Source organism: Tamandua tetradactyla, chromosome 4 (assembly GCF_023851605.1).
Source record: "Tamandua tetradactyla isolate mTamTet1 chromosome 4, mTamTet1.pri, whole genome shotgun sequence".
NCBI classification, from domain to species: domain Eukaryota; kingdom Metazoa; phylum Chordata; class Mammalia; order Pilosa; family Myrmecophagidae; genus Tamandua; species Tamandua tetradactyla.
This window is the reverse complement of record NC_135330.1, coordinates 164682285-164705662: the sequence shown is the minus strand read 5'-3', so window position 1 is coordinate 164705662 and position 23378 is coordinate 164682285. Positions and strand designations below refer to the sequence as shown.

General features: G+C 35.1%; 1 protein-coding gene across 2 annotated transcripts in view; it reads left to right on the top strand.

The window, feature by feature from the left end:
* Positions 1–23378, top strand: part of UGGT2 (UDP-glucose glycoprotein glucosyltransferase 2) — a 271578-nt gene that overhangs the window by 147804 nt on the left and 100396 nt on the right. For both annotated transcript variants that reach the window (XM_077158543.1, XM_077158542.1), the window contains 5 exons: positions 3900–4031; positions 15846–16010; positions 16362–16485; positions 16582–16680; positions 18928–19022. In XM_077158543.1, the coding sequence (XP_077014658.1) occupies positions 3900–4031; positions 15846–16010; positions 16362–16485; positions 16582–16680; positions 18928–19022 (615 nt within the window). The remainder of the gene's footprint in view (positions 1–3899; positions 4032–15845; positions 16011–16361; positions 16486–16581; positions 16681–18927; positions 19023–23378) is intronic.

Sequence of the window (23378 nt, the reverse complement as noted above, 5' to 3'; positions counted from 1 at the left end):
AATCAGTGACTAAATTTAAGAACCAGTACCATAAACCCTAGAGGAAAATATAAACATCCTCAAGATTTAGTGATAGGCTATAGTTTCTTAGACTTTACACCCAAAGCACAGGCAATGAAAGAAAAAATAGGTAAATGGAAATGCCTATAAATTGAATAATTTATAATCAGACTTCAATTAGAGATATGAATGAAGCTTATCCAGGTAGGACTAGTGTAAAGCAGACTAAAGAGTAAAGGGTGATATTGACTGCATTTAAAACTTCAGCTTCTGTGTGAGAGGAAAGGAACATGTTCGTTTAGTGCAGAATTTATATTTTGGGTAGCACACTATCTAAGTTGTATGGTCAGTTTATTTGAACACCATAAATACACGGAAACTTAAATAGGAAGTAAGACCTTATTGGTTTTTACAGGTTAGGAGGATGCCCTAATACTAATCTGGGAAGAAAATTAAAAAGTATTTGCAATGTCTCCTTGAGGGACTGGGGAAAACAGTGGAAATACTAAACTTTCCCACCTGGGGGAGACCTGATATTCTCGCATTCATTGGGACTGCCAGTTTGATGAGCCTGGCTCTTGATCTTGGGGCTTGCCCTTATGAAACTTATTCCTGTAAGACAGAACCTAAGCCTACTTATGATTATGCCTAAGAATCAACTCCAGAGAAGCTCTTTTGTTGCTCAGGTGTGGCCTTTCTCACTAAGCCAACTCCACAGGTGATCTCACTGCCCTCTTTCCTACATGAGACATGACTCCTAGGGGTGAAAATCTTCCTATCAACATGGGCTGTAACTCCAGGGGATGAGTGTGGCCCTGGCATTGTGGAATGTATAGGGTTTGATATCCAGTATATATTAAAAAATCCTACAACCCAACAATAAAAAGACAAAGAACCCAATTTAAAAATGGACAAAAGACATGAATAGACATTTTTCCAAAGGAGAACTACATATAGCTGAGGTACATGAGAAATGCTCAGTTTCACTAGCTATTAGGGAAATGCAAATCAAAACCTAAATGAGATATCTCACACCTACTAGAATGGCCACTGTTAACATACAGGCAAGTTCAGGTGTTGGAGAGGAGGTAGAGAAGTTGGAACACTTATTCACTGCTGTTGGGAATGTAAAATGGTACAGCCTCTGTAGAGGGCAGTTTGATGGTTCCTCAGTAAGATAAATACCTTATACGAGACATTCTGACTACCTTATTTTAGAAGACTGTCTAATATTTTCATTAAGGGAACTGTCTTATCTCAATAATTTTTCGTATGGAGCTCTGCTTTATTTAAAATGTGATTCTTTTAGTACCTACTTATATTTTATAGAAGCTTGAACTTTTCAATGTTTTGAGTTAAGATTGTAGTATTTATAAATGGCAAGGACCATAGTAAATGAAAAATGACCCAATGCTAAGTGGATCAATATGTTGTACTTTGATATGAGGAGAAAAGCTGCCGTAAATTAAGAAGCTTATAAAACTAGACTTTGTAATCTAATTAGAGACCTGTGCCTACTCTTAAAGAAATAGATTATAAAGTTTACAGTGACAGAGTAAGAACAAAAAATGTGAATTCTTTACAATGAGAAATAATATAGCATGGGGATTCTGTCCTGTCAGTCATGATATAAACAGTGTCTTTGACAGTAATGATTCATGTCAATTAGGATAAAAAATAATGTTCTTAATATATCAAATTGCTGCCTAGCATTATTTTTACTTAATAATTGTTCCTTCTACTTGGAAGATTTCTTCCCTAGAATGAGTTGATGCTAGCTCATTGCTTTTATTTACGTTTCAGTTCAATCACGTATTCAGAGATGCCTTCTCTGTTGGCACAAAGCTTGTTCTTTTTCCCCATACCTACAACAGTCATAATCCAGGTTTTTTAAAAAATGTTTTTATTGACAAATTATCTACACATAGACAGTCCAACCATTTTGTACCATCAGTTGCTCACAATATCGTAATATAATTGTATATTCTTCACCATAATCATTTTTAAAACATTTGTATCACTCCAAAAAAAGAAATAAAAAGAAACAAAAAGGACTCATACATTCCATACCCCTTCTCCCTCCCTTTCATTGACCCATAGTATTTCAATCTACCCAATTTTTGACCTTTAATGTTTATTTATTTTTTATCCTTTTTTTTTTTTAACTCATCTGTCCATACCCTGGATAAAAAGAGCATCAGACACAAGGTTTTCACAGTCATACAGTCTCTTTGTAAAAGCTGTACAGTTAAACAGTCTTCTTTAAGAATTAAGCCTACTGAAACACAATTTAGCAGCTTCAGGTACTTCCCTATAGCCATTCTAGTACACCATAAACGAAAAAGGTATGATATCAACATAATGCATAAGAATAACCTCCAGGATAACCTTTTGTGGTAGTTAGGTTCACGTGTCAACTTGGCCATGTGATGATGCCCCCATGTTCCGTTGCTGTGAACTTAAATCATCAGTATGTGAAATTCATCAGTGGCTGATTACATTTGTGGTTCGTTAGCTAAGGGAAGTGCCTTTCTCAGTGAGTGAATTTTAATTTAATTAGCTAGAGGCTTAACAGAGAGAGGTCAGAAGGGAGTTTAGCAGCTCAGCATACCTCATCTCAGCACTAAGAGGTCAGACCCAGACATTTGGAGATGCAGAAAGGAATCACCCTGAGAAAAGCTGTTTGAACCCAGAAGCTGGGAGGGAAGCCCAGCAGATGTCTACCATGTGCCTTCCCATGTGACAGAGAAAGCCAGAGGAAAGCCAGCTCCCTTTCCTCTGAAGAACTATAAATTTGTAACTAAATAAATCCCTTGATTAAAAGCTGATCCATCACTGGTGTGTTGCATTCTGGCAGCTTTAGCAAACTAAAACACCTCTTGAGTCTGTTTGAAACCTCTCAGCCACTGAAATTTTATTTTGTCATATTTCTCTTTTCCCGTTTTTGGCCAAGAAGGCTTTCTCATTCTCCTGATGCCAGGTCCCGGCTCATCCCCGGGTGTCAGGTCCCACATTGCCAGGGAGGTTTACATTCCTGGGAGTCATGTCCCACATAGTGTAGAGGACAGTGAGTTTACCTACCAAATTGGCTTAGAGAGGCCACATCTGAGCAACAAAAGAGATTCTCTGGGAGTGACTCTTAGACATAATTATAATTAGGCTTAGTTTCTCCTTTGCAGATTAACCTTCGTAGGGGCAAGCCCCTAGATTGAAGGCTCAGCCTATTGAATTGGTTGTCCCCGTTGCTTGTGGAAATATCAGGAATTCCCCAAATGGGAAAGTTTAATACTTCCTTCTTTCTCCCCAGACCTCTAAGGGTACTTTGCAAATACTTTTTTATTCTTTTCCCAGATTACTCTGGTATATTGGGGCATCACACTAACCTGTACAAACCAACAAGATCTCACTCCCTGTTAAAGGTTCCAGATAATTATGGTGTTCAAGTAGACTGACCATTATAGTAGAGGTTTTACTCAAATGAAGAAATAGAAGAGAAAACGAAGTTAGAGGAGCAAAAGCTTATGCAAGTGTGCTTAGAACATTTGAGACTGGGGGTGGGATGGAATTACAAAGAAAATCTTGTGAGAGTATTTGTTGAAGAGCTTTTAGAAGTAAGAAACCAGTATTTTATTAAGAATCAGAATGTCTAGTTTGATCAAAATAGCATATGATTTATGTATTGGTTATGGCATTTCCAAAAGCTGTATGATCTTTACAAATGTATTTTTTAGATGCATATCATATGGTCAAAATTATTTGTATGTTTGTAAATACATACATTATATGCTTAGATCTTACAAAATATAAAGTGTCTTCTTTATTTTAACTGCATACTAAGGGAAAGAAAATATCTAATTGCTGTAAGATGAAAATTAGTTATAATATCTTTATTTCCTCAGATGTATCAAAAAGTGAAGGATCAAAGTATACTTACTGTGGACAATGTGAAGAGTGTTCTCCAAAATAAATTTCCTCATGCTAATATTTGGGATATTTTGGGAATTTATTCGAAATATGATGAGGAAAGAAAGGTAAGCTTTGATAAAAATTTTCAAAAATAAAATCCAAGAAACTTTTTAATATCATGAATAAAACTATTTTGATACAATTCACTCATAACTTGGATTTTTGTACCTCAGAAAGAAGGGAAATTTTAGACCTTTGAAAGGCCCAAGTTTGAAAGTAACATTTTTTACTTTTTGAAAAAAAAAAAAGAAAAATGTGATCAGGATTTACATGGTGGCTGCTAGATTTTTAAGGGGCATGATTTTTGCTTTTCAGAAGTAAAAAATGGAGAACTGGATTTTTAGACTAATGCTGGCACAAGAAATAAACTTAGGAAAACGTCGGATTATTGGAGTTGATTTCTAAGTCTAGTAAGGATCTCAAGTTTTGTAAATAGGTTTTGTATTTTATAGGAGTTTTGTAAAAGACAGATCTGAATATTTCTGTTATGTTTAATATTCTGCATTTGTCTTCCATAGCCTTTAGGGCGAAGTTCAAAATTGTTAGCTTTATAAGGCCTGTGCTGGTTTGAAAGAATTTATGTACCCTAAAAAGCCATAATTTAATCCTAAACAATCTGTGGGAGCAGCCATTTCTCTTACTCTCTATTAAGTACTGTAGGCTGGAAACTTGACTGGGTTATTTCTATGGAGATATGTCTCAAGAAATGTGGGTATTAAACCTGATTAGATAGTGATATGTCTCTCATTCTCAGTGGGTCTTGGTTAGTTTACTGGGATCCTATGAAAGAGGAAACATTATAGAGAAAGGAGGAGATTCGGAGAAAGTAGAGCAGAACGACACAGCCACGAGAAACAGAGTCCACCAGCCAGCGACCTTCAGAGATGAAGAAGGCAGATGCCTCCCAGGGAGCTTCATGAAACAGCAAGCCAGGAGAGGAAGCAAGCAGATGACGCCATGTTTGCCACGTGCCTTTCCAGATGAGAGAGAAACCCTGACCATATTCGCCATGTACCTTCTCACTTGAGAAAGAAACCCTGAACTTCATCAGCCTTCTTGAACCAAGATATCTTTCCCTGGATGCTTTGGATTGGACATTTCTATAGACTTGTTTTAATTGGGATGTTTCCATGGTCTAAAAACTGTTAGCTTACAACTTATTAAATTCCCTTTTTAAAAAGCCATTCCATTTCTGGTATATTGCATTCTGGCAGCTAGCAGACTAGAACAGATTTTGGTACCAGAGGATTGGGGTGCTGCTGTGGTTTGCAAACAACAAACATGTTGGAACGGCTTTTTGAATGGTTAAGGGGAAGATTTTGGAGGAGTTGTGAGGAGCTTGATAGAGTAGGCCTAGAATGCTTTGAAGAGACTGTTGGTAAAAAGGTGGACTCTAAAGACACTTCTGGTAAGTCCTTAGAAAATAATGAGGCACATGTTATGCAAACTGGAAAGAAGGCGATCCTTGTTTTAAAATAGCAGAGAATCTGGCAAAATTGACTAGTGGCTTTGACTGGAAGGCAGATTTTAAAAGCTATGAATTTGGATATTTAGCAGAAGAGATCTCCAAATTAAATGTGGAAAGTGCAGCCTGGTTTCTCCTTGCAGCTTATAATGAAATATGACAGGAAAGACATAAGCTGAGAACTGAACTCTTGGGTTTAAAGAAAGCAGAAATTGATGTTCTGGAAATTCTAGGCTTCCAGGAGGGGAGACCCAAAGAATGGTGCCCCATGTGAGGGTTTGGCCAAATGTGGAACCAGTCAGCCATTTCAAAGAAAGCCAGGATTGGACATAGAGTTATCCAGGAAGGATTTGTGGAAACTTCTTATGTTTGATGGACATGATCGAAGGCTACTGCCTAGAAAGCCAATGAGAGTGCTGTGGGACCTGTATAAACAGAACCACTGCCAGTCTGGACTAGGGGGTTCAGCAAAGGGACATATTGGAGGAAAAATAACTTCAGAGGCAAAACCATGGAGGCTGGGTTCTGAAGTTAAGAAGCCTTAGGCCAGGACAGCGGACCCACCCAAGCCCATGGAGAGGGTGAGTTTGCCCCAAAGGCAGAGGACAGACCTTTCACCTCATTGCAGTGGAAGAGTCATGCCACCTCAGACCTTGGAGAGGGTAAAGCACATTCCTTGGGGTTTGGAGAGAGCCTGGCTGCCACCACATAGAGGGGTTGAGCATGTACCCCGGAGATGGCAGAGAGCCCGGGTGCAGCCCTGATCCTTGAAGAGGGTGGAGCCAAGAAAAAGGTGGTCTCCCCAAAGTCCCCCAAGGTTGTATTCAGAGAGAGGCAGGCCTCTTGGAAAGGGTGAAACTGCTGCTTTCAGAGGCCCTGAAGATAAATGGCTCAGACTTGGAAATCTTACAGACTTTACGCTGAGAATTTTTGAAACTTTATGGGTCCAATGACCCCTGTGTTCCTTACTCCCTATGAAAATGTGTGTATGTATTCTATGAATGTTCCTCCTTTGTATGTTGGCAACAAATAACTTGTTTTGAGTTTTTATAGGTCCAGAGCCAGAGTAGAACTTTGCCTTGGAACAGACCAGACCATGCCTGTAACTAACTTTGATACGAGTTTGTACTATTTCTAACTTTGTATTTCATTTGTATTGCTACCGAAGTGGTTTAAGGATTTCTTATATTGTGATGGAATGAATGTATTTTGTATATGAGACAAAAGCATGTCTTTTTAGGGTCCACAGAGTGGAATGTGCTGGTTTGAAAGGATGTATGTACCCTAGAAAAGCCATGTTTTAATCCTAATACCATTTTGTAAAGACAGCCATTTCCTCTAATCCCTATTCAGTGTGTATATTTGAGGCTATAATTAGGTCATCTCCCTGGAAATGTGACTCAATTAAGAATGGTTGTTAAGCTAGCTTAGGTGGAAACATGTCTCCACCCATTCAGGTGGGTCTTGATTAGTTTATGGGAATCCTATAAAAGAGGAAACATTTTGGCTAAAGCTGGAGATTCGGAGAGAGCAGAGAACACCACAGCACCATGAAGCAGAGAGTCTACCAGCCAGCAAGTTTTGGAGAGGAAGAAGGAAAATGCCTCCTGGGGAACTAGAGAAGCTAGCAGATGATGCCATGTTCACCATGTGCCTTTCCACTTGAGAGAGAAACCCTGAATTTTATCAGCCTTCTTAAAGCAAGGTATCCGTTCCTGGATGCCTTAGATTGGACATTTCTATAGACTTGTTTTAATTGGGACTATTTTCTCAGCCTTAGAACTGTAAACTAGCAACTTACTAAATTCCCCATTTTAAAAGCCGTTCTGTTTCTGGTGTATTGCATTCCGGCAGCTAGCAAACCAAAACGAGACCTCACCAGGTTTGGCCCCTGTTTAATTCTTCAGGCTCATCTCTGTTCTTTTTCTCTGTTTCAACTCAACAGCATTCTTTCAAGTTCTTGAATGGGTCAAGTCCCTTCTCATCAAAGGAATTTCATACTTGTCCTTCTTGGTGCCTGCTGAACACTCACTCCCTTTTCTTCTAACTTGTTCTCTTTTTAATTCTCTGCTTTAATGTCACGTTCTTTGGGAAGAATTTTCTGACCTTCTAAATTAGATAAGTTGCTTCATTACGTGCTAATAGTATTCTATACTCCTTTATAACACTAATTACAATTAATGGTTCAGTATCTCCCTTTCCATTATACTGTAAGCTCCGTGAAAGCAGGAATCATCTATCTTGTTGAATGTTGTAAGCCCAATATCTAACCCAGTGACCTGTACATACTATATAGATAACAAATACATACTGTTGAGATTAATGAGAAAGCCAGGCTAATTCTGGAATGGAACTTCAAGAGAGCAGTGTTGTTTTAGAAATTACTGTTCTGGGGACTGGGAAAGAGAATAGAAAAAATGTATTAAAGAATTGTTATGATGCTGAAATATTTGCTTAAATTGCTTATCATAACTTGACAGAGGCATCAATCACTTCCACTGTGTCATTTTTAAAAGCATATCCAAAATACCCAAGGATAGGAGTGAAGAAGGTGACTTGATAACATAGTTAAAGATTGAAAATAAGTAAAAAAAAACTGAATAAACATGGCAGTTCAGCTTTCTTTTAGAGCCATTGTGCATAGTACAAATCTTTTGTAATAAAGCTCTCCATAGTGCTAAGGAAATTTGGAAAGAATATTATTTTTTTGCAAGCCCCCTTCAAGTATTCTCAGTCATGGGGGAAAAATAAATATTAATAAATATTTCATGTAATGATTAGGTACATTAATGGAATAGAAATACAGTGAAATTTTGTATTTTAGGGATCCTGTCTGCATAGGTCAGCTGATAGTGAGTTAATTATGGGAGTCCTGGAAGAAGTGCATACTTAGCATATCACCTTATTTCTCTTTCCTTCTTTTATTTTCTAATAGAAGTGGTCTCTACTCCATTTGTCACTAAGTGGTAGAGCATAGTTTCTATTCAGACATTCACTTCCTTAGGGACTGGCACATCTACATATATAAGATCTCTTAAGCAGAACTGATAGATTCATAAAGGTGAAAGTAATAATCACTTCTCATTAGAGAGGAAAGGTAATTTCTGATTGATAGGCTCCTTTTTTTCATCTGAAACCAGCAATTTAATTTTTCACTAAATTGATATGTGTACTTTGTTTCATAAAACACTTCTTCTAGTTCAGAATAATTACAGTGATTATAGCCTATTAAAAGCCCTGCATACCTGAGAACATTAAGTGTATTTAAATAAAATACTAAGAACAGCTAGATAGGAAATATTCAAGGCACTTAAATTCAATATGCTTTTTAAAAGGTTTAAAATTTTATTCATGTAATTGCCTGACTTTTATATAAAAATAAATGGATTCATTTATTCCACAGCAATATATACTGTGATATAAACACATTTGTTATAACATAGAGCCAAAATATACTATTTACTTGCCTTGTCATCATAATTTAACCTAAGTGACACAAGTCTTAACATCTCCATATTCTCCTTAAACACTGATATTTAGAACCCATTATTTCTCTTTCTATTACCTACCTTTTTTATGTATACAAATGTGGGTGCATATTTCATTTCCAACTTGAATACTTATAGTACTCAAGAAAAAAGAATCATCTTATCCTTTCGTTTACCTCAAGTTACATACCACATGCATTATCTACATAGGGTACATACTAAGTACTTACTTAATGAAATTAATTTGGACCAAAAATTTCTTATGTAGTTCCTTCTATATTCATATGGTAAATTTAAAATATTAAGTTTGATTTACATATGATGAGAAAATTGCTATACAGTAGAAATTTATTCTTTTAATATTTAACCTCTGGATATCAATTATATCTCTCCTGCAGTGAACGCTTCAAGTAATTGACCAGAATTTTACCTCAATTAGTATGTGTTTATATAAAAAATTATAGGCTATAAAATAACAATGAAAATACATGGATTTAAGTGCATATATTTCCTCTAATACGAAGTAACAATAATAGTAATTCTTTTTCTATAGAATACTGGGGAAAATGTTTAATTATGGTTTTGTGTAATTTGGAAATCTCAACATCATCCATTCACCAATTTCATCACTACCCAATTTATGCATTCTGTTCATCCTTCCTAATAACATTTAAGAAATTTCTTCTTGGCCAAGAAAAAAATTAATTTATTCATTAAACAAATAGGTATTGAGTGGTCCTTCCAGGCACTGGGTGGGAGAGGAGAATAGTGGTGAATAAAACAGATAAATTTCCCTGTTCTTGAACTAACATTCTAATAGACAAGAATCAATAACATACTACTTTGTATCAATTTGCAAATACATTTTACTAGTAATAATAGCAATTGATTTGTTAATAGTGAGCACCAGTAATTTCATATCAAGGTTTTTGAAGAGCAATTTAAGTAAAATAAGTAAAAAGTAATTTTACATTTTATAGAAAGTAAAATTATGTTTTATATAAATTTTAAATATAAAAATTATTAAATTTAATGTAATTTATTAATTATATTAAATAATTAGTAATTAACTATTTAATAGATAAGTTTATAAAACTTGTTTGTTTTATAAATAAATCAAATATATATGTAAATAAGTTACATTTACTTAAAATTTAAGTGAATTTCATTTAAGTAGATATTCATATTTAAATAAATAAATAAAAATATTTAGTTAAAATAAGTATATACTTATAAGTATATATAAGTAATAATATATATTTTACTTATATATTTTATTAAAATATCCATTTTAATACGTAAAATGAATATTAGTTACAAAAATATCAAGTAAGAATCTGATGAACAATTCATACACCCATGTATCTGCTGCCATTATAGGATGGTTCTGCCCCCCTAGAAAGTTGTTTCATGTCTCTTTCCGATCAGTTCACCTTCATCCACAGCCCCATACTATCGCTGATCTGTCACTATAGATTTTTCTTTTCTTGAGTTTCATATAAAAAGGAATCATAAAGTTTATATCCTGTGGTAGCTTGAAGGTGTATGTACCCCAGAAAAACATGTTCTTAAATTTAATCCATTCTTGTATGTGTGGGCTCATTGTAACTAGGATTTTTTTGATGAGGCTCCTTCAGTTATGGCATGACTCACCTCAGTTAGAGTGGGTCTTAATCCTCTTCCTGGAGTCATTTATAAAAGAATGAGATTCAGACAAGTAGAGAGAAAGCCACAGAAGCAAGAAGCTGAAAGCAATGAAATCAAGAAAGGAACAGAGAAACTATCAGATGCTACCATATGTCTTGCCATTTGGCAGAGGAACCAAGGATACCTGGCAGCCGGTCTTTGAGAAGAAAATCATCGCCTTAGTGGTGCTTTGATTTAGATATTCTCATGGCTTCAAACTGTAAGCTAATAAATTCCCATTGTTTAAAACCAGCCCATTTCGTGGTATTTGCTTTAAGCAGCCTCAGAAACTAAAACATAACCCTTTGTGTCTAGCTTTATCTTACTCAGTAAAACGTTTTTGAGATTCATCAGCATTGTCATTGTATGTTCTTATTAAGTGCTGAGTAACCTTTAGTTATATGCATATACCACAATTTGTCCATCGTCAATTGATGGACATTTGATTTGTTTACAGTTTTTGTTTATTATAAATAAAGATTCTATGATCAGTTCTGTAAAAGTCTTTTTATGGAAATTTTGTTTTAATTTCTCTGACTACTTGGGAGTAGGGTTGTTAGGTCTTATTTTGTATGTTTAGCTTTATGATGACTTGCCAAACTTCTTAAAAGTTGTTGAACTGTTTTTATATTCCTATCAATAAAGTGTCTAAGTTTTGGTTGCTACACATCCTCAACAACACTGCATATTTTCATTTTTTTAAATTTCAACCATTCAAGTGCCTGGATAGTGATATAACAGTACAGTTTAATTTTTGTTTTCTTGAACAATGCTGTGCGCTTTTTCATGTACTTGTCCTTTTTTGGACATTAATCTCCTGTTGCAAAATGCCTGTTCAGATCTGTTTGCACAATTTTGAGCATATGTTGTATCACTGAATTGTGAGAGGTTTTTTGTTTTTTTTTTAGCATGGGCAGGCACCAGGAATCGGACCTGGCTCTCTGGCATGGCAGGCAAGAACTCTGCCACTGGGCCACTTTCTTACCGCCTGCAAGAGATTTTTAACAAATATGTTTTGAATACTAAATACAAGTCATGTTTTCAGGTTTATACACTAAATATATATATATATATATTTTCCACTCAGTGGATTGCCATTTCACTTTTTGAACATTTCTCTTTCAAAGTGCAGAATTTTTGTCAATTTCTTTAATACTTTTTGCTATTTGTGTCTAAGAAATCTTTTCCCACCCAAGGTTGCAAGAATTTATTCAGGTTAATTTATTTATTTATTTCAGGTTAATTTTTTTCAGGTTAATTTTTATGTAGGTCATGAAGTAAAATTTAGTCTTTTCCCTAATGATATCCAGCTACTCTAGCACTAATTGCTGAAAATATCATCCTTTCCCCTGTTGAACTATATTGCCTTTTTTTAATGAATTGAATATTTATTTATGGGTCTATTTCTGGATTCTCTGTTCTGTTCTATTATTTATTTGTCCATTTTTACACCAATATTACACCATCAGAATTACTTTGACTTTATAATAAGTATCAAAATCAGGTAGTGTAAATCTCCATCTTTATTCTTCTTTTTATAACATTTTTTGGCTAATATAAGTGTTCTAGTTTGCTAGCTTCTGGATTGCAATATGCCAGAAATGGAATGTCTTTTCAAAAAATGGGATTTAATAAGTTGCTAGTTTGCAGTTCTAAAGCTGTGAAAATGTCCAAATTAAAGCAAGGATATAGAAGTGCCCAACCTAAGGCATTCAGGGAAAGATACCTTGGTTCAAGAAGGCCAATGACACTCAGGGTTTCTCTCATCTAGAAAGGCACATGGTGAACATGGCAGCATCTGCTAGCTTTCTCTCCAGGTTTCTTGTTTCATGAAGCTCCCCCGGGGCGTTTTCCTTCTTCATCTCTAAAGGTCGCTGGCTGGTAGACTCTGTCTTCATTGCTCTAAAAAGGACTCTTACCAAAATATTTTCTCTTTTAAAGGATTCCAGTCAAGACCCACCTGGAATGGGTGGAGTCACATCTTCCTGTAATCAGAAGTTAATACCCACAGTCAGGTCAGTCACATCTCCATGGTAACAATTAAAAAGTTCCCAGCCAGCAATATTGAATGAGGATTAAAGGACATGGCTTTTCTAAGGTCCAACACAGATTCATACAATCACAATAGGTCTTTACGTTTTCAGATAAATTTTGTAGTCAGCTGTCAGTGTCTACAAAAAAGACTGCCAGTAAAACAAAAACAAACTAAGAAACAAGAAATGGTACATGGGTGGTTAAGTGGTAGAATGCTCACCTTACATGCGGGAGATTGGGGTTCAATTCCTGGACCATGCACCAAAAAAAAAAACTGCCAGGATTTTGGTTGAGAGTGATGGAATTATAGCATATTTAGGAAAAATAACATCTTAACAATATTGTGTTCCAATCCATAAATACAGTATATCCTTTCTTTTATTTAGGTCATCATTAATTTCTGTAAACAGTGTTTTTTGCTTTTACTGTTGTGCCTTGTTAACTCTATCTTGAAGCATTTCAGAATTTTGATGCTAGGCATTTTTATTTTATTTTCTAATTTTCTTCCTAGTATAAAAACATTTCCTGATATTCTGTATCTTAGGACCATGCTTAATTCTATTATTAATTCTGTTAGCTTTTCTTTAGCTACTTTATGATTCTCTATATACACTGTTTATTGTCTGTGAGATAGTTTTATTTCTTCATTTACAGTCTCCACATGCTAAGAACTTTAGTAAAATGTTGAAAACAAATGGTGAGACCATCCTTGCCTTCTTTCTGATCTTAAGGAGAAAATATTTGATTTTTTACTACTAAATATGTTAACTTAGGTTTTTCTTTTCTTTCTTTCTTTCTTTTTTTTTCTTTGCATGGGCAGTCACCAGGAATGAACCCAGGTCTCTGGCATGGTGGGTGAGAATTCTGCCCATTGAGCCACCGTGGCCTGCCCCTAACTTAGGTTTTTCTTAAATGTCCTTTAGCAGTTAAGTTCTGTTGTGAGCTGACACAAAGAATTGGATTATCAGGTTGGGCTCAAAGCAGAGAGCTTATACATTATCAAACTGTACAAATGATTTCAAATTCACAAACAGTCCTGCAGCTCAGGTAAAGTAGGAGGGAGAATGATACCCTAAATATATGAGCAAAAGCTATAAAACTCATAGAAGAGGTATAAATTGTTTTGATCTTGGAATGGATTTGGTTTCTTAGTTATGACACCAGAAGTACAAGCAACAAAGGAAAAAATAGGTAATTTGAGTATCAGCAACATTCAAAATCATTTGGGTTGCAAAAGGTATCAACAAGAAAGTGAAATCCAAGAATAGGGAAAGATTTTTGTAAATCATCGTTCTAATAAGAGACTCACACATAGTATGTATAAATAATGCTTACAACTAAATAATAAAAAAACAACCTAATTTAAAAATGGGCAAAAAATCTGAATTGACATTTCTCCAAACAAGATAAACAAATAGCTAGTAAGCACATTAAAAGATGCTTTAGCCCCTAGGGAAATGCAAATCAAAACCACAATAAGATATCACTTTCATTTACTGGAATGGCTATAATAAAAAAAGAAAGATAATAGTATTTAAGATAAAAGATGAAAGTGTGATTGAGGATGTAAAGAAATTGAACCCTCTTACACTGGTGGTGGGAATGTAAAATAGAGCTGCTGTTTTGGAAATTAAGCTGTCAGTTTCTCAAAGGATTGTAATTAGAGTTACCACTATCTTTGCCTTCTACAGCTTTCCTTTTTCTATCCATTTTGATTTTTCTCTTTCATGTATGAGGCATTTAGCATATATCCTGTGGTATTTGGTTGTCTTTTCATATGCAATTATGAAACCCTAAAAAGCTGATTAAAAGTAATTGGGTCTTGTTTGGTATGCTTCATTCTGATGCTCAGTTGACTTTTCAACAAGAGTACACACAAATGTCTTTTCTAATACATTTCTGTTGCAGCATTCACTTTTTCCAGATGAGGGGAATATGAGGCAAATGAAAAGGTGTATATGTAAGAAAGAAGGGTATAGGCATAACATAGGAAGAGAATGGGTAATAGGGCCATAGTTGATAATAGGAACTTTCCTTTACTCTTCTGTCTCTTTTTTATCCCCTTTTCTATCCTAGCCTTCCACTGTGCATGGAATATTGAAGTCTAGAACCTTTGTGGTTCAGTTTCCACAGAATAAAGAAAAACAAAATAGTTTTGCTCTTCAGGGTTGAGGAGGGGACTTCAATATGCAACTACTCTATATACAGACTTTCAACACGTTCCCACAGTTACTGTTCTGCTCCTTATCTTCTCCTTCTAAGGTACCTGGTGTTTCTATGTCCTTATCTCCTCAGGGATTCTGAAAAATGTTGACACTCCCTTGGTTCTATGTAGGTCTGACTTCCCTTTCTAATCTGGTCTTCTTAAAATTATGATACAATATTTCACCTAATCTGTCTTTTCTCCTGCTTTTCTTTATTGTGGGCTCATATCTTATTGTTATCATCATGATTATTGTTATTATACTGTCATCTCAGTGTAATTTGTGGAGAGGAGACGAACATATGTGGTGAATCTACTGTATTTAATCAGAAACCTACTTTTACTCCTGAAGAAGTTAAGCAGTGAATTTTATTTTTTATGGCATTATAATTTTTAAATATCTGCAAGCGTTTTTTCCTGGAATTTGAATAAAAAGGATATCTGTAAAAATTAAGGACTCAGTTTCATTCCTCAGAAATATTAAAAGACTCTTGTCTCTATTATGACCCAGAAGATAGGAATAGGGCTTTCTCCCAAGGCTACTGGGTGTCAATAGCTTTAAACTATTCAGTGTAAAAAGCAAAAGCTGCAATGGTTATTTGGAAGAGCTGGGGGGAAAAAGTTCTTATCCAAACCATATGGAGGTAGATACCTTGCTGGTTGCAGTTATACCTAGGGCAGGACTAGATAGGTGGTCACTCAACAGGAGAATTTATGACTAGGCAAAATGATGAAGCACCAAATAAAATTTCTTTTATGTTATTACAGTCTCACAGCCTAAGATATTTATTATGCCGCCCTTTCCAGAAAATATTTCCTTACCTGTGCTCTTTATAGATAAATTACTTACCTATAAATAATATTTAGAAAGTACTGATACAGTGAATAACAATGAAATTTTTTCTATAGTATAAAAAAATGTGGCAGTGTCCCTTCCCTTTTCTTATTTATTTCTTTTTCAGACAGCTATATTCTGTTTAACTCACGTTTTTTAATTCAATAGGCAGGAGCAAGCTTTTATAAAATGTCTGGCCTGGGTCCGTTGCCTCAAGCTCTTTATAATGGTGAACCCTTAAGTCATGAAGAGATGAATATTAAAGAACTAGAAATGGCTATTCTTCACAGAATGATGGATACATCCTCATATTTACAAAAGGCAGTTTTTATGGTAGGTAAGCATTTATGAGAAAATGATAAATGATATTTATAAGTTCTTTTGTATTAGTTAATGTCTTTTCATGCCTAAAAATAATTTCATAAAAATTTCTGTCTATATAATTTAGTAGTTATTTTTAAGTCATACTTGATTTAATTTGTCTGTTACATAAATGCATCTAAAAATTGGCTTAATTGGGAACAAAAAATTCAAAATTTTACAGGAAACTATTACAGAAATCCTAAATTGCATATTATTTATTGATTCATTGTAGATCAACTTGTCTTTAAATGTATTCTCCGCATAATTTTAAAACATGTACATATGAATTGCCTTTATTTAACATATTAATTATTATTTTAGGGCAAATTAAATGATCGAATGAGGGCAATTAATTTCCTTATGGATAAGAATAATGTTGTACCCCGTATAAATTCTTTGATTTTGTACACTAAACGACAGCATCTTAATTTAATACCTACATCAGGTAAAATAATCCTCTGTATACTTTTCTACAAATGCTTACTGATTTGGAAATATTTTACTTTACTAATTCTTTAACATTTAATATGAAAATTTTCAGTAACTGCCGATGTTGAAGATTTTTCAACATTCTTTTTCCTGGATTCACAAGATAAGAGTGCTGTAATTGCAAAGAACATGTATTATTTAACCCAAGAAGGTAATCAGCAAATTTTTTTTCCTGAATGCTTTCCTAGAGTAGAAAACAATTGTAATTTTAGTTAGGTACTTTGCATAATAGATTTTTGGGTTGCTGTTTTGACTGGAAGACTGTTTAATTTTATAGTTTCTAATTTGTTAGGGTTTAAGTATTGCACTGAGAAAATGATGCCTCTTAACCTTGCTAATTATATATCTTTAAGGGGTTTATCGTGGTTTTTATGCCTTTTTTTTTAAAGCAAGGTATTTCTTTCCACCATTCTAAGAAAGTATTAAAACCCTTTCAAGATTATGTAAACTTATATCTTATTCTGCATGAATAAAAAATATAATATCCAGATCAGTGGAGAGATTTAAGTAGAAGTCAACCAGTGTTTGAGAATGCTGTGTATTTCCAAGATTAGACCAGATGGTCCCAGTGTTACTTTCTAAAGAATTCCATGATTTTATATTCATGAATGTTCTGTCTACAAGAAATTCAAAAGTAATAAAACATGATGCAGTTCCATATCACGTCAAGTTAGGTCCCAAGTGTGTGAGGGTCACGGCAAGGCAAAAAGAGAGAAAAAAATGAAAGAAAAAATTAGGAGAAAGAAACTTTCTGAGGTTCGGAGTTGTATTTCAGAAACTGTCATGGTCATAAAAATAAATTAGCCTATAATTAGTAGCTTAGTTAAATCCATTGTAATTTAGAATACCATAATAATTTTTTAAAAACCCTGCTTGTTTCCTTTTACTTGAGTTTATGTATATGTGTAAAGAAATAATATTGTTAGAAATTTACATAGCACTTTAGAAATATTTCTCAGTTTATTAGCTCTTATGGTAAAAGTGCTGACATTTTAAGAAGGCATCTGAATTCTTTACCTTTTTTCTTTGAAAAGAATGTTACTACCTTGTTCATAATCTTAAATTGATTCTGAAGGTTGCACATGGAATCAATGCAATCCTTTTTGTTGCATTTGTTTCTTTCATTAACTAAAGCTGGTTGTTATATAGTTGATTATTACTAAGGATGGTAATAACAGTAGTTTCAAATCTTTTCAGGGGGAAGTTTTCAAAATAGCAATTTTTTTATAGTTATAAATGGGTCACTTAGGGCAACATTCTAAAGGACCAGTTTTTATCTAGGTTTTAATGAGGACCAGATAAATACCACTATAGTTGTTTGTTATGTGCTAAGGTTGGATAAAATTAAACCCATGTAACTGGGAGTTTGGAACTAAAAATGTTTTCTTCCCATGGCTTCTAAATTTTCAAATTTTCCTGAAAAAAAATATCAGTGTTGATGGTATGAGATGATGCAAATTAGACCAAGTTAAAAGTGAAACATTTTGAAATAATTAAATTGTAAGCTAGTATTTATATTTTCTACAGCTTTGTTTTATCTGGTTTAGATTGATGTGGAATATTGTATTAGTTTCCTAGGGCTGTCATTACAAATTACCACAAACTTGGTGGCTTAAAACGAGAAATTTATTCTCTCATAGTTGTGGAGGCTACAAATCCAGAGTCACGTCAGCAGGGACATGCTCTTTCTGCAGAATCTAGGGAAGAATCTTTTCTTTCCTCTGCCAGCTTTTGGTAGCCCCAGGTATTTCTTTGCTTGTGGCTGTGGACCTCCATTTGCTGCCTTAGTCTTCATGTGACTTTCTTCCCTGTGTTGCTGTGTCCTCTCCTCTTCTTATAAGGAAGACTGTTAGGGGATTACGGCCCACCCTAAGTCCAGGATGGCTTCAACTCAAGATCCTCAAGTAAAACATCTGCAAAGATCCCTGTTTCCATATAGGTCACATCCTCTGTTTTATGGTGGACAGGAATTTGGGGAGGGGAGACACTGTTCAATCCACTGAAGGTATAAATATCTTTATTTTATTTTTTATGAATGTAGCTAGAAGACAGGTTTGCCTACCAATACTGGAATTTTGATAATAGTAGAGACAATTCAACTTTAAAAAGTAACCCACAGATATGCCCTTAGGGACTGTTCTTTCTTTCAGAGCTCATATAAAGCTTCTACAATGAATTATTCTTCTAGCATTTTAATATATATGTCATTACATATAGAAAGCTTATATTTGCTTGTTTTCAGGAATGTTACTTATTTTATTTTTACAAACAAACTATTTTAATTAATTTTTATTTATTTGTTATTATATTTTAATCTATTTTGTTAAATGGATTTATTCCTTACTTTCAGTGTGATTTTTAAAATAATTCTTTTGACCAAACTTTTTGAAACTTTCAGATGGTGATGTGATTTCTGCAGTCACTCTCTGGATTATTGCTGATTTTGACAAGCCATCTGGGAGAAAACTGCTTTTGAATGCATTAAAGCACATGGTAAGTATCTGGATATTATTCTGCAAAAATTTTAATTTGTTGCTTTTTTGTTAAGCAATTTAATGTACAAGCATTGTCTCTGTTTCCTTCCATGTTAAAATTTCAATTAACATGGTTAGAAGGGGTGCTAAGGAGGCTACAGAATTCATATTTATTCTCCATGTAAAACATATAACTTTGCCTAGAAAAATAAAAATATACATGTCTTATATGACTCATATAACATACATCCTCTACTGTCCTTTGCTATCTGACACATGCATGTCTAATGGGTGGTTACAAGGTAGTTATTAAAACAGGATAAGTGGCTCCAGAGCCTACCACTTAAAAAACCTCAATGACCCCAAATCTACTTTTTTTTACTAATAACAGTAGTAATAGCATGTAAAAAAATACATTTTTATTGACAAATCTTCACACATATACAGTCCACACATGGTATATAATCAGTGGCTCACAATATCATAACATAGTTGTATATTCATTACTACAATCTTTTTTTTTTTGCATGGGCAGGCACTGGAAATCGAACCTGGGTCTCTGGCATGGCAGGCGAGAATTCTGCCACTGAGCCTGTGTTACACTGCCCCACAGTCATTTTTAGAACATTTGCATCACTCCAGAAGAATAATAAAAAGAAAAAACTCATACATCCCATACCCCATATCTCTCCCTCTTATTGACCACTAGTATTTCCATCTACCCAATTATTTTACCCCTATCCCCCATCATTTATTTATTTTTTATCCATATTTTTTTTATTCATCTGTCCATTCCATGTATAAAAGAAACATCAGACACAAGGTTCTCATGATCACATAGTCACATTGTAAGAGCTATATCATTATACAGTCGTCTTCAAGAACCAAGGCTACTGGAACACAGCTCAGTAGTTTCAGGTACTTCCCTCCAGCCACTTCAGTACACCATAAATAAAAAAGGAATACCTGTATAATGCATAAGAATAGCCTCTTGATTCTGTGTGAAATCTCTCAGCCATGGAAACTTTGTCTCATTTCTCTCTTCTCGTTTTTGGTCAAGAAGGCATTCCCGATTCCATTATGCCAGGTCCTGACTCATCTTGGAAGTTCTCTCCCATGTTGCCAGGGAGATTTGGTTATGTCCCATGTAGCAGGCTGGGGGGATAAGAGGGAATAGGGCAATGAGTTCACCTACCGAGATAGCTTAGAGAGAGAGAGAGGCCACATCTGAGCATAAAAGAGGTTCTTTGGAGGTGACTTTTAGGCATAATTATAAGTGGGCTTAGCTTCTCCTTTGCAGGAATAAACTCCATAGGATCCCAAGATCAAGGGCTCAGCCTATTGATTTAGTTGTCACCACTGCCTGCAACAATATCAGGAATTCCCCAGATGGGAAAGTTTAATATTTCCTCCTTTCTCCCCAAGTCCCCCAAGGGGACTTTGCAAATACTTCTTTATTCACTGCCCAAATTACTCTGAAATACACTGGACCTTCAAACTAATGTGGACAAACCAACTAGATTTCACACCTTATTCAAGATTCCATTACTTATGGTGTTCAACTAAACTGACCATGGAAGTTAAGTTAGGTAATGTACTACCCAAAATATAAATTTTGTACCTATAAATATCTCTGCCTTTGGTCTCATAATTTACACTGTTTTCTGATTTACCTTCATTCTATCCAGGTCAGCTACATTCATATCTGTAGTCGAAGTCTGATGCCTTTTTCAACTTTTTAAACAATTCCTGTATGGGATATTGCTGACTTTCATAGCTTCAGACCTGTAACTCTGAGTCTCAGGTATCACATAAATACCCGAAGTTTCTGGGAACAACCAGGCTATAAATAGAGCTCAATATCTCGTAATTTAGAAATAATAGTTACAACTCCTGAATATATATGACTGCTGAAAGAGCTTATAATCTAGGACCCTTTACAATAGGGCCCAACCTGATAGCCCATGTTCTCGACTTTGGTTTACTGAGTTTTTATATTATAGTTAATCCATATGATCGAGGCATGATAATATCTGCTTTTTTGTTCCTGACATTTCATTCAACATATAATCCTTAAGGTTCATACACCTAGTTGCATGCCTCACAACTTCTTGTGGCCGCTTAGTAATCCGTTGTATATACACCATTATCCCCCTTCAATTACTTCGTCTTGTATCATTAGGCCACCTCCATCCGTTGTGAATCATGAACACAGCTGTCATAAACATCAGTATGCAAATGTCCATTTGTGTCCCCACATTCAATTCCTCTAGATATATACAGAGCAACAGATTGCAGGATCATAAGCAACCCCACCCCTAGTCTCCTGTGGCACCACCGCACTTCCCTCCAAAGGGCTGTACCTCTTAGGTTCCCTACTGACAGTGAATAGGTACATCTCTTTCTCGGCTTTTTCTCTTGCACTTGTTTCTCTCTGTTCATTTTTAAAAGTTTTATTCACAGATCATAAAATCCAGCCTAAGTGTATAGACTTGGCTTTGCCACCATAATCTATATGAAGACATTTCCTTTTCATCCACAAAGAATCCATACCCCTCTCCCATTCCCCTCCCCCCAACTGCCCCACCTGTTGACATTTAGTTTTGGCATAAGGCTTTTGTTACATTCAGTGGAAGCATATTACAGTGTTACTTTCTAAAGAATTCCATGATTTTATATTCATAAATGTTCTGTCTACAAGAAATTCAAAAGTAATAAAACATGATGCAGTTCCATATCACGTCAAGTTAGGTCCCAAGTGTGTGAGGGTCATGGCAAGGCAAAAGGAGACAAAAAAACAAAAGAAGAAATTAGGAGAAAGAAACTTTCTGAGGTTCGGAGTTGTATTTCAGAAACTGTCATGGTCATAAAAATAAATTAGCCTATAATTAGTAGCTTAGTTAAATCCATTGTAATTTAGAATACAATGCAAGACCCTAGCTTGCATTAATTGTACTTTTTCCCTGTGTACTGTTTTCACCACCCTGGAATATTAACATTCATTTGTTCTCCCTCACGGAAAAACTTTTTTTATTCATACATTTAATCACCATCATTCATTGTCCTCTCTAGGCATTCCTAATTATACCGTCTTGGTCTTTATCCTCTATCTTTCCTTCCTTCATATGTGCCCACAGCTGTTCTTCCTCAATCATTCTCACATTCAGCTTCATTCAGTGTACTTACATTATTATGCTACAATTAGGTAGTATTGTGCTATCCAATTCTGAGTTTTATACTCAGTCCTGTTGCACAATGTGTATTCCTTCAGCACCACTTGCCCAATCTCTACCCTATTTCTATCTCCTGATAACCTCTGTTCTTAACTTCAGTTGTCCAGGTTCACCCTTTAATGTTAGTTTATATTAGTGAGAATACTAATTTGTCCTTTTGTTTCTGGCTAATTTCACTCAGCATGAAGTTTTCACAGTTCATCCATGTTGTTACATGCTTCATGACTTTATTCTGTTTTGCAGCTGTATAATATTCTGTTGTACGTATAATACCACAGCTTGTTTAGCCACTCATCTCTTGATGGACATTTGGGTTATTTCCATCTCTTGGCAATCATAAATAATGCTGTTTTAAACATTGGTGTGCAAATATCCATTTGTGTCCTTGCCCTCAGATCCTAATAATGGGACTGCTGGTTCATATGAAGATTCTGTACTAACTTCCTGAGGAGCTGCCAAACTGCCTTCCAGAGTGGTTGTACCATTTTACATTCCCACCAACAGTGGTTAAGTGTGCCTCTTTCTCTACATCCTCTCCAGCACTTGTAGATTTCTGTTTTTTTCATAATGGTCATTCTAGAGGGTGTCAGATAATATCTCGTTGTTGTTTTTATTTGCATTTCCCTGAGAGCCAGTGAAGTTGGGCATCTTTTCATGTCCCTTTTAGCCATTTGTATTTCCTCTTCTGCGAAGTGTCTGTTCATGCCTTTTGTCTATTTTTTAATTGGGTTGTTTGTCTTTTTGTTGTTTAGTTGAAGAATCTTATTATATATTCTGGATACTAAACCCTTATGTGATACGTGGTTTCCAAATATTGTCTTCCATTGTATAGTCTTTTTTCTTTCTTGACTGTATTATCTAGGGTTTGCCAGAAAAACAGGATTAGCAGGAGATAACTGTAAGTATAAAATTTATAAAAGTGTCTCACACAACTGTGGGGATGTAAGAGTCCAAGATCTGTAGGTCAGGATGTGAGGTGGCAGCTCCAGCGAAGGTCCTCAATGAACTCTCAGGAGAGGCTGGCTGGCTGAAGCAGAAAGAATGATCATCTCTTCTGAATCCTCCATAAAGCCTTCTGGTGATTAGATTAAGCATCACTCATTGCAGAAGACCCTCCCCTTAGGTGATTGTAAATGCAACCA